The 14,609-nt window shown below is 41.3% G+C and overlaps 4 gene segments (V, D, J or C); 2 read left to right on the forward strand and 2 right to left on the reverse strand.

Annotated features, from left to right (window-relative positions):
* Positions 1–7,783, forward strand: part of LOC125738402 (Ig kappa chain V region 3381-like) — a 63,675-nt gene extending 55,892 nt beyond the window's left edge. Inside the window, 1 exon segment of the V gene segment in view lies at positions 7,446–7,783. Within this exon segment, the coding sequence occupies positions 7,446–7,624 (179 nt within the window).
* Positions 1–12,470, forward strand: part of LOC125738404 (Ig kappa chain V region 3374-like) — a 54,571-nt gene extending 42,101 nt beyond the window's left edge. The window contains 1 exon segment of the V gene segment in view: positions 11,545–12,470. Within this exon segment, the coding sequence occupies positions 11,545–11,852 (308 nt within the window).
* LOC125738393 (Ig kappa chain V-III region MOPC 321-like) overlaps positions 1–14,609 on the reverse strand; it is an 82,886-nt gene that overhangs the window by 37,413 nt on the left and 30,864 nt on the right. The window contains 1 exon segment of the V gene segment in view: positions 5,271–5,446. Within this exon segment, the coding sequence occupies positions 5,271–5,446 (176 nt within the window).
* LOC125738388 (Ig kappa chain V-III region MOPC 321-like) overlaps positions 1–14,609 on the reverse strand; it is a 55,944-nt gene that overhangs the window by 8,061 nt on the left and 33,274 nt on the right.

The raw sequence follows: 14,609 nt of genomic DNA on the forward strand, positions 1-14,609 counted from the left end.
AAGTAAAATTGGACATTGGTAGCCCGGGAGGTTGGCATATTGGGTCTGTTATGTCTTAGGCCTTAGGCAAGAAGAGATTGTTTTGAATACTGTGTGACCTCGCTTCGCGATAGCTGCCTGCAGTAAGTTCTGCAGACCCAGAGGAAAGCTCGGACCTTGGAGAGGCAGACAGCGGAACCAAGGGGGGGAAGAAACCACTTGCAGGAAGAGATTCGAAGCTGCCCCAACTGGTGCACAGCCTGTTATAGCTTTATAAAATAGTTGTGGTGGACAATATATAGCAAGCTATGTGGTAGTGCAAATGTATAAGTAATCATGTTAATCATATTAATCATATGTTAACCATGTATTTGCAGTGATTCAATGACAACATGTCAATACGTTAATCATTAATCAAAGGACAACCAAGTATTTGCAGTGATTCAATGTCATGTAATCAATATCTATATTCACATCTCAAGTAGGAGCCTAGCATTCGAGACATGAGCTAGATGGGTGGATTTTACCTTGCCACCAAGGTAAACCAATAGAGCAGGAGAATTGTGTTTGTTATACGTTTGAGCTCGGTTTGTTGGTGTTTTGTGACCAATCAGGACTTAGAAGTTATGGTTTATCAACTGGTTGCTCTGTGAGCTCTGTGTGACTTGGTAGCAAGTGCCAGAGTGTGACGGGAGCGATTTGCTGAGTTGCTAAAATAAAAGAGATTTCCTTTAACTCATCAAACTGAGAGGTCCGACTTTTATTCTAAGTGTTATATTTAAAATTTTTCTACCACACTGGCTACAGCCCTGAATCCATATATCAGAAACACTTCCCATCTCTACCTAGTTAAAACACATATGCAACATATAAAACACAACCAAGCATTTAACCATAGGCTATTTTTGTTTGAGAGACGCTTGAGAGATTTGATGATACTAGATCGTGAAGAATATAAATGTCTCCATGATTTGCCATTCTGAGAGATTGCTACAGTGTACGTTATACTACTTGCAGTTCCATGGCTCATACATACTACAGGTGGGGCGTCTGATTTCCGGCAATCAGTGTTCTGAAGTAATGGCCGTGTCAAAAGGTGGCATGTCTAGTAGAGCAGACGCGCCCAAAGGTTATTTCTGTTGGCTCAAAATACTGTCACTTACACATGCAATTTAGCATGACGTACAACAAAAATTACAGCAATGTCTTTAATTTATTCTAGGCATTAATACACTAATGCTACTAGCTAGCAAACTAACATTACAGTCACTTAGCTAGCGTTAGCATTTCAGGCTAGTTCAGCTATCTTTTTAACACCTTTCAGCACACAGGAGGTACACGTCATTTCAGAAAGAGGCCAGATATTCACCAGACATATTGGTTAGGCTCAGGGTTGATCATATTGACTATCATTAGCAGATATCTATAATAAAATGCCTGTTTCATACTTATTCATATACCAATAGAAGTTTTCCATATTTCTTGACATGAGCCACCATACTTGTAGAAAGTGCACAGGAAATTATTTGTGTGTTTCCACCTAGTTTGCAACACTCTCTCCTTGGCAACACACCCACCTTTTGACACACCTACTGACCTTTCCATACACCCATCAAACTTTCGACGTGCCCGGTACTCTGTTCTTCAGAGACGCACGTCTCAATCAACGTCGCAATAACAAATGTTATATTGCTTTGTATAGCTCATAGATCATATTGTTTTGGATTTAACATAGAACATGTATTAGTTATCTGCTTTATGAATGCCTCAAGCCATTATCTTCCCCCTCAGCACCTGCAGTGAGTGCAGCAGTGCAGTCACTGTACAGTCTGACTGAGGGAGGTTTTTGTACGGCTCTGTATCACTGTGTGAACACACCACCACTATGGTAACTCTGACAGTAATAATCTCCTGCATCTTCAGTCTGGACTCCACTGATGGTCAGAGTGAAGTCAGAACTAGATCCGCTGCCAGTGAATCGAGATGGAATCCCAGAGCTACGTCTATTTGCTAGATATATTAGCATCTTAGGAGCTTCTCCAGGTTTCTGCTGGTACCAGGCCATGCGGGGGCCATTACTATCAGTATACACAGAGCTGCTGGTTTTACAGTTTATAGTGACTGTCCGTCCTGAAGAAGCTGATATCAGCTCTGGAGTCTGAGTCACAGTCACTTGTCCTCTGGATTCTGAAAAGAAATACAAAATAAAGACATTTAAAGTTGAATTAACATACAAGACTAAGTGACACCAAGATGTCACTGTCTAATGTTTCACAATTCATCAAGGAATTTGTTGCTAAATAGTCATCCTTGTTCTGTTTTACCGTGAGTGAGGATGAAGAGCAAGATGCTGAGGCTGATCAAAGTCATGTTTGTTTGGAGTCTGTTGTGATGAAGGGCAGCTGTCAGTCATGAAGTGTTAAACCTCCTGGAATATAAACCCTCCCAGACCGCTGAGGCATGAACTGAAAATGCAAAGTATCTTCTGACTGACATCATAACTGCAGAGGTAACATGAAACGTGTTTTGTTTGAATTCATGAAAACCTCTCAATATGCCCATAGTAGAACTGTAGGTGAAACGGGTGTAAGAGACAAACAAGCAGAATAAATGCATTAAACTACAGACTTTGTGCTTTAATATTATAGAAGATCTTCTCAGACCTTTTAAGGCTGAAGGGATGATACCTGTAGATGGAATTATTGTTTTTTGATCGTCAAATGTCTTTATATTACATTGAAGACTCGACCTTGATCGTGACCATTAATAAGAGAGCATTAATGATATTTCGATGTTTGTTGTCCAAATCAGCTGTTTTTTAACCACACATAGTTTAAAGCAGAGCTGAGACCCTGGACAGTCACAGAATCGGTAGGTTTCTGGGTCTGAACCTTTCAGTCCAATAGACTTTCTTCCAGCAGGAGTTACTAAATGATCTGTAACAGTTGTTAATGTTATCGGATGATGATTGTTATACTTTTACATTATACCTTAAAATGGAGACAGTGAAAATGTATGTGTCTGAGCGCTGCTTGAAGCTGGTCGAAAGCTGTAGTGCAGGTGTCCGTCCATTCGAAACCGTTCCCCTTCTCTGTAAGATGATGAAGAGGCTTCACGTACGCATGGGCGATCGTCAGTGGATTTATGCACTGCTTTTTGGAGCTACAAACGTTCCTGTTAACTTTAGGGATAACAAAAGAATAATGTCATGAGATTTACTGTAATAAAAATCACTTTCAAATAAAACGAAATGGGTCGCCATTTCCATAATGTTACAGCGCCTTTTAAACCAGATATTTCGGAGGTCCGTGGTGCATTGCAAACCTGTTTTTTTTAGATCGTTTATGAGATATTGTTTAAACAGAGACCGATCGTCCTAAAAAACTCTGTGTCCGTGTAAAAGCTAGACATGATGTGGGGAAGCTCCGACGTGGTCGTTTTGTCTGACGGCGTTTGCACTTGCCGCCTTAAAGTCTTAAACTCGGACCCATTGTCATTTGTAACGTTGCATTAGGGGCAATGGGGCGCGGCTGTAAGAGAGTGGTAATTTATAACAGAATAAAAATAACGTCAAACTTTCTATTCAACTTGGATTTATACGAATATGTATGTCAGGCGAACAGTTGTTACAGACAATAATAATAATAATAATAATAATAATAATAATAATAATAATAATAATAATAATAATGGTTAGTGTTGCATGCTTATAATTCTGCTTGCGTGTTGATTCGATGTTGATGGACTATCCGCCGGCCGGCAGGTTGATGATCGGGAGATTAACTAAAGATGTTTTGAATTATATGCACGTATGGAATGCAATCCAGCAGGTCAGGTATCGTGAACGAAACACTTAATTCTTAAATTTCTCAAGTTGATTCACCCCCCACCCACTCCAGCATACGCACACGTACGCAAAATTCGGTCAAATTGTTAGACCCCCCTCCGTGCGTACGTACTAAAAGTATGGCCCCTAATCAGGAATTAAATATCCCTGTCGCTGTGTATATATTATTAATATACACTCAGCTGCCAGTGAATCTATACACAGCATCGCTATTTATCATCTATTAAATTGCATGTTTCCTTCATGGCACTTTCCTGAAGCAGACATTTTCTCTCAAACGATGGTTTTAAGTTTTAATTTGCGTTTTGGTTTAAGGACATTTGTGAAAATGACTGTCGCTGCTCTTATTAAGATATACATTAATCAATCAATCAATCAATCAATTAATTAATTGATTCATATCCTTGTCTTCAGTGCAGGGTTGAATTACTTGAGCCGGGAGCCAATTCCAGGAAATACAGGACATGATGTAATGGAGACATAATGCTACCCATCATCCTATGCAGCTAATTGCCCATTTAAAAAGTGTCCCACCATGAGTAAGACTGAGTGCATGTGAAAGGTGTAACAGAATCAGGCTATGACTGCGACATGCAAAGCAGGAGTGTTAGTTCTACGTTGTTTATTGAAACATTTAAAATGCCACATTTCTATCTTCAGGTTATGTCTTTTTTTCCAATGTCTTTCTCTCCTACTCACCAGTAGTTCAACCATATACTTCTGGGTATTTGTTTACTAAAGCCCTTATGAAGGTGATCTTCCTGAAACCCATCCATTCATCCATTTTCCAAACCACTTATCTTACTGGGCCGCTGGGGATGGAATGGGCACGAGGCAGGGAACAACCCAGGATGGGGGGCCAGCCCATCGCAGGGCACACTCATACACCATTCACTCACACTTGCACACCTATGGGCAATTTAGCAACTCCAATTAGCCTCAGCATGTTTTTGGACTGTGGGGGGAAACCGGAGTACCCGGAGGAAACCCCACAATGACATGGGGAGAACATGCAAACTCCACACGCATGCAAATCCAAGCTTCACCATGTCAGTGGGGGCCATTCTTTAATGATTATTTTCATGTCCCTTCATTGCTATAATAAAAAACTCAGAGGGGCTCTTTTTGTGTGCTGGTATGGAAGTAGCAGTTGCACTTTTTAATTATTCATGGGCAGGTGGAAGTAAAGAGCCACCGAAAGTGTCGCCGGACAGCACCTACCAAGACCGGCATGCCCCCCTCCCACATTGGGTCCCTCTGCGGTCCCTTTGCATAAAATCGCCTGTGCTTTTATATACAATTACTTAAAATTAATGTACTTTATACATGAAGAATAATGATTTTGGATATTAATAAACGAGGCAAGAATTTTTAATATTCTTAAAAGTAATTACTTCATCACTTGAGCACAACACAAAATATATCATAGTAGTATAAGTCATACTTTCCCCAGGAGCCCGCGGCTCGTCTCCACCACTTTGCTGCTACCGTCCACCTTCCAGCTCAGCTTCCAGTCGGAGGGGAAGCCCCTGTTGGCCAGGCACATCAGGGTGGCCGTGTTCTTGCTGGACACCTCCACACTGGAGGGGGGCAGGACCGTCAGGGTGGGGGCTCTGTTACCTAGGGGACACCAAAGGGACTTTAGCTCAGAGTCTGAAACAAATTTAGGGCAGCATGACAGTCAGGACCGGATCTAAGGGGGGGGGGGGGGGGGGACCATGGACAGAGCTAGTAGAAATGTCGCCACCCCTGTTGCCACTGTACCGTATATAAAAATCATGGACATGAAACATGCATTAGACATATTTGAGATATATAAGTAGACATTGTACCTCCTGCCTGCTCCCTCCACAGTTGCTGCCTGTACTAAAATGGCTAGAACAGATTCTACTTTCTGAGGAAGTTCTGCTCTTTGGATGTGTGTAGCCAGCAGCTGAGGATGTTTTACCTGCCCACAGTGGCCAGTACTTTGCTACCTTACAAAACCCATCAGCAGACCAGTTCCATCACAGGACTGACCGTAGACGCACTGGGGGCAGCTGCAGAAAAACAGATGCTGGAAAAATTGGTGAGCATCATGACCAATTCTGGACACACCCTCCAGGGGGCGCTCTATTGAAGCGCCATTAGCCAGCAGCTCATTCCACCACAGTCTGCTAAGAAGCTCTACTGAAGATCCTTCTTACCCGCTGACACCAGGCACTACAATGCCTCCTTCCTACCTGTCAGCCGCATCCCTACCCATTAAACATGCCAGAAAGCAGACAGCACCAGACTTTTATTAGTTAATTGTGCATAAATGACCTTTACATATTTCATACTTATATCCTGTACCATATTCTGTATGCACTACATGCAGTGTCTTTGCACTTCGTTTTTGCAGTATGTGTCTGTATCTCTGTACTACATGCAAATGAATTTCCACCTTGGATCAATGAAGGATATATTATCTTTAACAAATTCTGGAAAACTGTAGAACTTCATTTAGGTTAAATGAGTTGCATTGTTTAGCATCATTTAGGTCCATCTTTACATTAACAATTGAACATACAGATATTGGTTTGCATTTGTTTATTCGGGTGTGAAAAAATTCTGTTGTATACTCTTGGATGATAGTCATCATGCAAAAATTCATGAAATTCATGGTAAAAAAAAAGAATTTTTACATGAATTTAGTATAATTAAATAATTAGCTCTGGATTAATACTGCAGACATCCCACATCTCCCAGAATTTCCAGGAATCTTCTGCAAATTAACAGCAGCTACCTGACACCTGTGAACAATGCACAGCGTCCTAGAAATATGTCTTTGCACTATTTAGTGGAGATAAGCAGGACTCTTAATGAACATGAAGTGATATACAGTATGACCATATTACCGCCCAACCCTAGCATGCACCCCCATCCACCACTGCCTCCTGGTTGTCCCTTATCCTCCTTCCCGAAATTAATATACTGTAACTAAGGTGGGGTGTCTGCAAGTGGATGTTAAAAAAAATGAATGGATGGACAGATAGATGGAAAATGTATGGATGTCTTTAATAACTGATAGTGAATGGATTAATAGCTACAGTAATAGATGCTCTTTAGTCCTACTTGTATTCTCAGTTCTCAGTTTTCCTGCTGGGTAGAGTGGTTACATACAGGAAGTAGATTTGCAAGTTTTTGCTGACTGACTGCATTAAACAGCAGCTGCGTGAATCTCAGAGGGGATTAACGAGGGACATTCGAGTCACTTCACAGTCACTGCCGCACAGACATGATGGCTTTACTGGGAATGTTCCTCTGGACACTGGCCCTGTCTGTTCAAGGTGAGTGTCCTCACTATGAGACCAAGACAATGTCTCTCCTTTAAGAACTCATTATAACTCATTGTACTTTAGTTCTGTGCTATTGTGTTAATCTCTAAATATTTTCACCAAACTATATAATTGTTCAGAGATATTTGTTATGATGCAAAAAGATGATTCTCATGCTTTATTTGCAGGTTCCGGGGCTCAGATCATCCTGACTCAGAGTCCAGCAGTGGAATCGGTCGCTGTAGGAGTCACTGTCACTCTGAACTGCCAATCCAGCAGCTCTGGATTTACGAGCAGCTTAGCCTGGTATCAGCAGAAACCTGGAGAAAGTCCCAAACTTCTCTTCTCCTCAGTGGGTAGCAAGGTGTCTGGGATTCCAGACCGTTTCTCCGATAGCCGTGATGGCACAAATTTCAGGCTGAAAATCAGTGGAGTGCAGGCTGAAGATGCAGGAGATTATTACTGTCAACAGCATGCTAGCTGGCCGTACACACAGTGACACAGGCCAGTACAAAAACCTCACTCAGCTGTGCATGCGCTCAGTCTAGGAAAACTACTATCAAAACTGGCAAGATATATCCAGACTACTGTAATTCACTGGATGCTAATGCTCCTTTTTACCCTGAGACCCTGTATTGGATGGTGGGTGCTTATTTATTTATTTTATTTATTTTTATTTGTCATTTTCATTGGGAGATGGTTTCATACTTCAATTTATTGGACTATGCAGCATACTTTTTAGCATTTATCTCCTATAATTTCTATGATGTAAAAATACTTTTATAAATCTGAATATTTATTACTGGTTTATCTGTTGAGTTTTATTCATCTTTGCAATATACACGGAAGTTTATTGAACTGCTAAAACATGATACATACTGATACAGAATAACATAACGTATATCAGCTTTTTGTACAGTATATAATAATTGTGTGCTAGAATGATCAAACTGATAAGTTACGTCTTCCTTTATAGACACACCTTCTTGTCATCCTCTTATTGAATATTTAATGGTTCAATGGACTGTCCTTCATATATGTTTGTTAATCTACTATAATATAATACAATGTAATAGTTATTTGTGTTATTGTTGTTTGAAGCTGAGACATCGTGATCTTTGGTTTAATCACAATCAGGATTCCCTTTGCCAGGTATCCCTACATATACTGTAAATGTTTTTTGCTACTCTCATTGCATGCAACCAACAAAGAACATACATTTAAAAACGACATAAATTCAAAATACACGGTACAAACAAAAGTGTAAATCAGTACAACTTACAGTCAGTAAACCAGTAATTAATACTAAGCTAAACTGGAAAAAAATGTGTTTTCACTATTGGGTTGTGTGTTTGTTCTCACCATGTCATCGTGGGGTTTCCTCTGGTTTCCCACCACAGTCCAAAAACATGCTGAGGGACTGAATGTGAGTGAATGGTGTGTGAGTGTGCCCTGCGATGGGCTGGCCCCCCATCCTGGGTTGTTCCCTGCCTCGTTCCCATTGCTTCCGGGATAGGCTCCAGACCCCCCACGACCCAGTAGGATAAGCGGTTTGGAAAATAGATCGATGGATGGAGTTGTATTTTATCCGCATTTCACTCTATCCCTCGTACAGTGGATGCCGATCGTTAATGCTGTGCAATCCCTGATGGATTCTGATCTCGGCTAAGCTTGGAACAAATCACATATTATTGTCGATCACAGTGTCTTTCACTAGATGGCGCACTTTTCAAAAGATTATTATTAAAGTTAAAACATGTTTTAACAAACATTTTCTTCGAAACGAAGAACCAAAAGAAAATGCGTTGCAGGCAAAGATGACACCACATGCAGCTATAAATAATTCCATTAGGGAAATAATAATCAAACTTTTAATTAGAAAAAGAATGTAGAGGTCAGGGGCGGCATGGTGGTGCAGTGGTTAGCACTGTTGCCTCACACCTCTGGGACCCGGGTTCGAGTCTCCGCCTGGGTCACATGTGTGCGGAGTTTGCATGTTCTCCCCATGTCGTCGTGGGGTTTCCTCCGGGTACTCCGGTTTCCCCCCACAATCCAAAAACATGCTGAGGCTAATTGGAGTCGCTAAATTGCCCATAGGTGTGCATGTGTGAGTGAATGATGTGTGAGTGTGCCCTGCGATGGGCTGGCCCCCCATCCTGGGTTGTTCCCTGCCTCGTGCCCATTGCTTCCGGGATAGGCTCCGGACCCCCCGCGACCCAATAGGATAAGCGGTTTGGAAAATGGATGGATGGATGGATGTAGAGGTCGTTAGATACTGACATACTGTATTATATAATAAGGAATTACATATCCCTGTCGCTGTGTATACTGTATATTATTAATATACACTCAGCTGCCAGTGAATCTATACACAGCATCGCTATTTATCATCTATTAAATTGCATGTTTCCTTCCTGGCACTTTCAAGGAACAGCCAACTTCTTTCAAATTATGGTTTTAAGTTTTAATTTGCGTTTTGGTTTAAGGACATTTGTGAAAATGACTGTCGCTGCTGTAACTAAGATATAGATTAATTCATTAATTCATAACCATGTCTTCAGTGCAGGGTTGAAGCGATCAGCCAATCCCAGGAATTACAGGACATGTGGCCGGGATCCCTGGAAAATGTCACTCCATAGCAGAGCACAGACACTCAGAGCGATTCAGAGACACCAGTTCAGCTAACTACGTGTTTTTGGATTGTGGGAGGGAGGAGGGACCTAGAAGAGACGCATGTGGGACCAGAGAGACCATGCAAACTGCACACACTCAGGACTGCAGTCAGGAACGGACCCCGCAGCCTGGGAGGCCTCACTGCTGATTACTGAGCTAATGTGGTTTAAAAACCCTGCAGTATTTCATGTACTATTTGCAGTTAACATTATGTATCTGCTTGTTTCTTCATTGGTTATGAGGCACTTCTGTGAAGATTAGATACATTTATAGAGGAATGATTAGGTGAGTGTGGGTTACTGTCAGTGAGGAAATCTGTGAACCAACCACCCACTGTAGCTTAGCAGGTCTTTACTAGATGATCTGATAGGGCCACGCTAGCATTTAGCATCTTCCTTCTGATTCTAACACAATGCAGAATTAGAACTGAATATCTACCCTGACACACGGCCAGCTGCATGATGTAATAGAGACATAATGCTACCCATCATCCTGAGCAGCTAATTGCCCATGTGAATAGTGTCCCACCATGAGAGAGACTGAGTGCATGTGAAAGGTGTAACAGACACAGAGGCTGTGATTGAGACAGATACAAGACGGGAGTGTTAATTCTGCATTGTTTATTGAAACATTAAAAATTCCACATTTCCATCTTCAGGTATTGCCTTCATTTTTTTGTCATTGTCTGTCTCTAATATTAACATGTAGTCTGGTCCCTTTACATAAAATTGACTGTCCCTTTACAATTACTTAAAATGAATGTACTTTATACAGTAGATGAAGAATAACGATTTAGTGTGCTAATAAACGAGGCAAGTATTTTTAGTATTCTTAAAAGTATTTACTTCATTACTTGAGCACAACACGAAATATATCATAGTAGTATAACTCATACTTTCTCCAGGAGCCCGCGGCTCGTCTCCACCACTTAGCTGCTACCGTCCACCTTCCAGCTCAGCTTCCAGTCGGAGGGGAAGCCCTTGTTGGCCAGGCACATCAGGGTGGCCGTGTTCTTGCTGGACACCTCCACACTGGAGGGGGGCAGGACCGTCAGGGTGGGGGCTCTGTTACCTAGGGGACACCAAGGGACACAAATTTAGTTGAATATAACATGACATACAAAGTAATATACAGTATGACCATATCACCTAGCATGCACCCCCATCCACCACCACCTCCTGGTTGTCCCTAATCCTCCTTCCCGAAATCAATATACTGTAACTAAGGTGGGGTGTCTGCAAATGGATGTTAAAAAAAATGGATGGATGGACAGATAGATGGAAAATGTAAGATGTCTTTAATAACTGATAGTGAATGGATTAATAGCTACAATAGTAGATGATCTTTAGTCCTACTTGTATTCTCAGTTCTCAGTTTTCCTGCTGGGTAGAGTGATTACATACAGGAAGTAGATTTGCAAGTTTTTGCTGCCTGACTGCATTAAACAGCAGCTGCGTGAATCTCAGAGGGGATTAAAGAGGGACATTCGAGTCACTTCACAGTCACTGCTGCACAGACATGATGGCTTTACTGGGAATGTTCTTCTGGACACTGGCCCTGTCTGTTCAAGGTGAGTGTCCTCACTATGAGACCAAGACAATGTCTCTCCTTTAAGAACTCATTATAACTCATTGGCCTTTAGTTCTGTGCTATTGTGTTAATCTCTAAATATTTTCACCAAGATATATAATTGTGCAGAGATATTTGTTATGATACAAAAAGATGATTCTCATGCTTTATTTGCAGGCTCTGGGGCTCAGATCATCCTGACTCAGAGTCCAGCAGTGGAATCGGTCGCTGTAGGAGTCACTGTCACTCTGAACTGCCAATCCAGCAGCTCTTCAGTTGGGAACAGCTTAGCCTGGTATCAGCAGAAACCTGGAGAAAGTCCCAAACTTCTCTTCTCCTCAGTGGGTAACAAGGTGTCTGGGATTCCAGGCCGTTTCTCCGATAGCCGTGATGGTACAAATTACAGGCTGAAAATCAGTGGAGTGCAGGCTGAAGATGCAGGAGATTATTACTGTCAGCAGTATTATAGCGGGTACACACAGTGACACAGGCCAGTACAAAAACCTCACTCCACTGTGCATATGCTCAGTCTAGGAAAACTACTATCAAAATTGGTAGATTTCCCAAGATAGATCCTGACTACAGTAATTTACTGGATTCTGATGATCTTTTATACCCTGAAACCCTGTACTGGATGGTGAATGCTTATTTTATTTATTTTTTTTTGTCCAATTTCATTCTGACATTTGGTAATGATTAATTTATTGTGCTAAGCAGTTTGCTTCAATGGATACAAAACACCACAACTTTTTTACTTTTAATTTCTATTTTGAAAAAATACTTTAAAAAGTCTGACTATTTCTTACTGGTTTGACTAGTCTATCTATTTTTGTTCATCTTTGTAACATGCAGAGAAGTTCACTGAAATGATTAAACATAATATGTATTGACTGACAGCATAACATGCTGTATATCCGCTCTGTGAATATCTTCCTGAGTCCCAAGGCAGAAAAGTGTCCTTCAATTCTACATTATTTGTGATTTTCTATGTCTTTGGAGGAAATAAGACATCTAACAATTTAGATTTTTTTCAAATTTATTTTAATTTTTTATTTCACAGCATGTCCTCTTTAGTGTACAACAGGAATAAATATGTTTCCTTACATCAGTGTCTTCATTTTTTCCACTGTCTTCCTCTCCCACTCACCTGTAGTGCAACCATATATTTCTGGGTATTTGGTTACTAAAAACCTTATGAAGATGATCTTCCTGAAACCTCACTTGTTTATTCCCATTGATAAAGTGAGACAGCGGACAGAACCACATTGCACAGGGCTGCATGGGCAGCGGATGGGATATTTATTTGGGGATCATAAGGTTTTTTTTTCACAGAGAACAGCCTGGGGTAGGGACTGGACAGACAGCACAGACTATGGGCGTATGAACGGGAGCTGCTGTTTCGCCAGGGGCTGAAATGGAAACCAAACGGGCAGGTGGGGGGCAGGAAGAGCTCAGACTGTCCAGGTTTCGGAAAGGATTGGCAGGGCTGTGAAGCCTGAGGTTTCGTCTGGTTCACTAGAGACGAAGGACGAAAACAGAACAGAGCAATTTGAAGCCGTTACAGCAGGACAGGCAGTTATTTTCTGTGGTGGGTCAAAGCCGAGCTTCACCATGTCAGTGGGGGCCGTTCTTGACTGACTATTTTCATGTCCCTTCAATGCTATAATAGAAAACTCGGAGAGACTCTTTTTGTGCCGGTATGGAAGTAGCAGTTGCATTTTTTGATTATTCATGGGCAGGTGGAAGCAAAGAGTCACCCAAAGTGTAGCCGGACTGCACCTCCCAAGACCGGCATGCCCCCCTCCCACACTGGGAGTCCTCTGCGGTCTCAATGCATGAAATTGGCTTTGCCTTCACATTCAATTATTTTAAATAAACATGGCTTATAAACAAGGAAAAATAAAACTTTTCTGTACTCATAAACGAGGCAAAGGACAGTCATACTTCTCAGAAAATGTTATTAAAATTCTTAAATGCATTTAATTCATCATTGAGTGCCACACAAAACATGACCCAGAAACAATCTAATCAAGGATATAAACATATTATATATAAAAGGATACTAGTAAAAATTTATACTTTATGCATTTAAAGTACTTCATAGAAGCGTGTAGCAGAGCACAGTAAAAACACAGTAATCAGCCGCTCATCACAGGTGACGCTGAGCTCATCTGCCCTGAACAGTCGCCCCTCTGTAGTCCTGCAGACAGACACCTTTCAATCTGACTCCGTAAAGCAAACAAGGATGCGAAAAAGCAACTCAGCGTAACAGTGGGGAGCAGAAAGGCGTCACCAGAGGCACAAGCCTTGATATGGTTCTGGGGACTAAAGGTGGCTCTACTTGGTACCATATAGGGGGACTTAATACAGTGGCTATTAAGAGCTGGACCCTGTTTGGACCTTTTTGAGTTCCATGAAAGCCTGGACTCAGGAGAAGGAAAGCAGTTGATGATTAGCAGACAGACCATCTGATTCTTATAACATGTGTAATACAGCCATACAGTACATTGTAAAATCATGTATATATACAATATCCTTGACTGTGAAGTGACACGTAATGATCCAGTCATTTAACCAGACTGCTGTGTGCTTAAAATGACCACATGGTGGAGCCAAAGTGCCCCAGCAACCCATCTCAGTATATCTATTTAGAATATTGGTGGATGATACATAATTAAATATTGTTGTAAGTTCATCCAGAAGGAAGGGCGACTTAACGGACAGAACTGACATGACACAGGGAGAATATACAAGTGCCTCAGGTCAGAATTGAACTTCCAACTCTGAAAAAAGGAGGCAAGAATGTTATCCACAGAATCACTGTGTTGTCCATTTTAAAATAATACTAAATTATTTCCTTAGTGAGGTTCTGAAGCCCCCTGACCCTGCATTGAATAAGCAGGTATCAAATATGGATGGATGGATGGATTACGGGTGTGTTTGTGTATAGTACATGTGCGATAGACATATAGTCACATCTCTCAGAAACGTCGGAGGGAAATTACACAATAGATAATCCCCAATCCCTTGTGATTATTGATATTTTTGCACCAGTGGATACCAATCTCATGAACGTGCATCAAGCATAATGACATGAAGTAATTTGCCAAACTCTCAACCTAGGACAGTCACTTAACCTGGAGTGTAACAGACTGATAAATGAACAGTTTGATTGTTATGTCTTCTTTATAGCTTTTATAATTTTTAAATACAGTATCCCACCTTAATTGGAACTCGAACGC

The sequence above is a fragment of the Brienomyrus brachyistius genome, chromosome 3 (assembly GCF_023856365.1).
Source record: "Brienomyrus brachyistius isolate T26 chromosome 3, BBRACH_0.4, whole genome shotgun sequence".
Lineage (NCBI taxonomy): Eukaryota > Metazoa > Chordata > Actinopteri > Osteoglossiformes > Mormyridae > Brienomyrus > Brienomyrus brachyistius.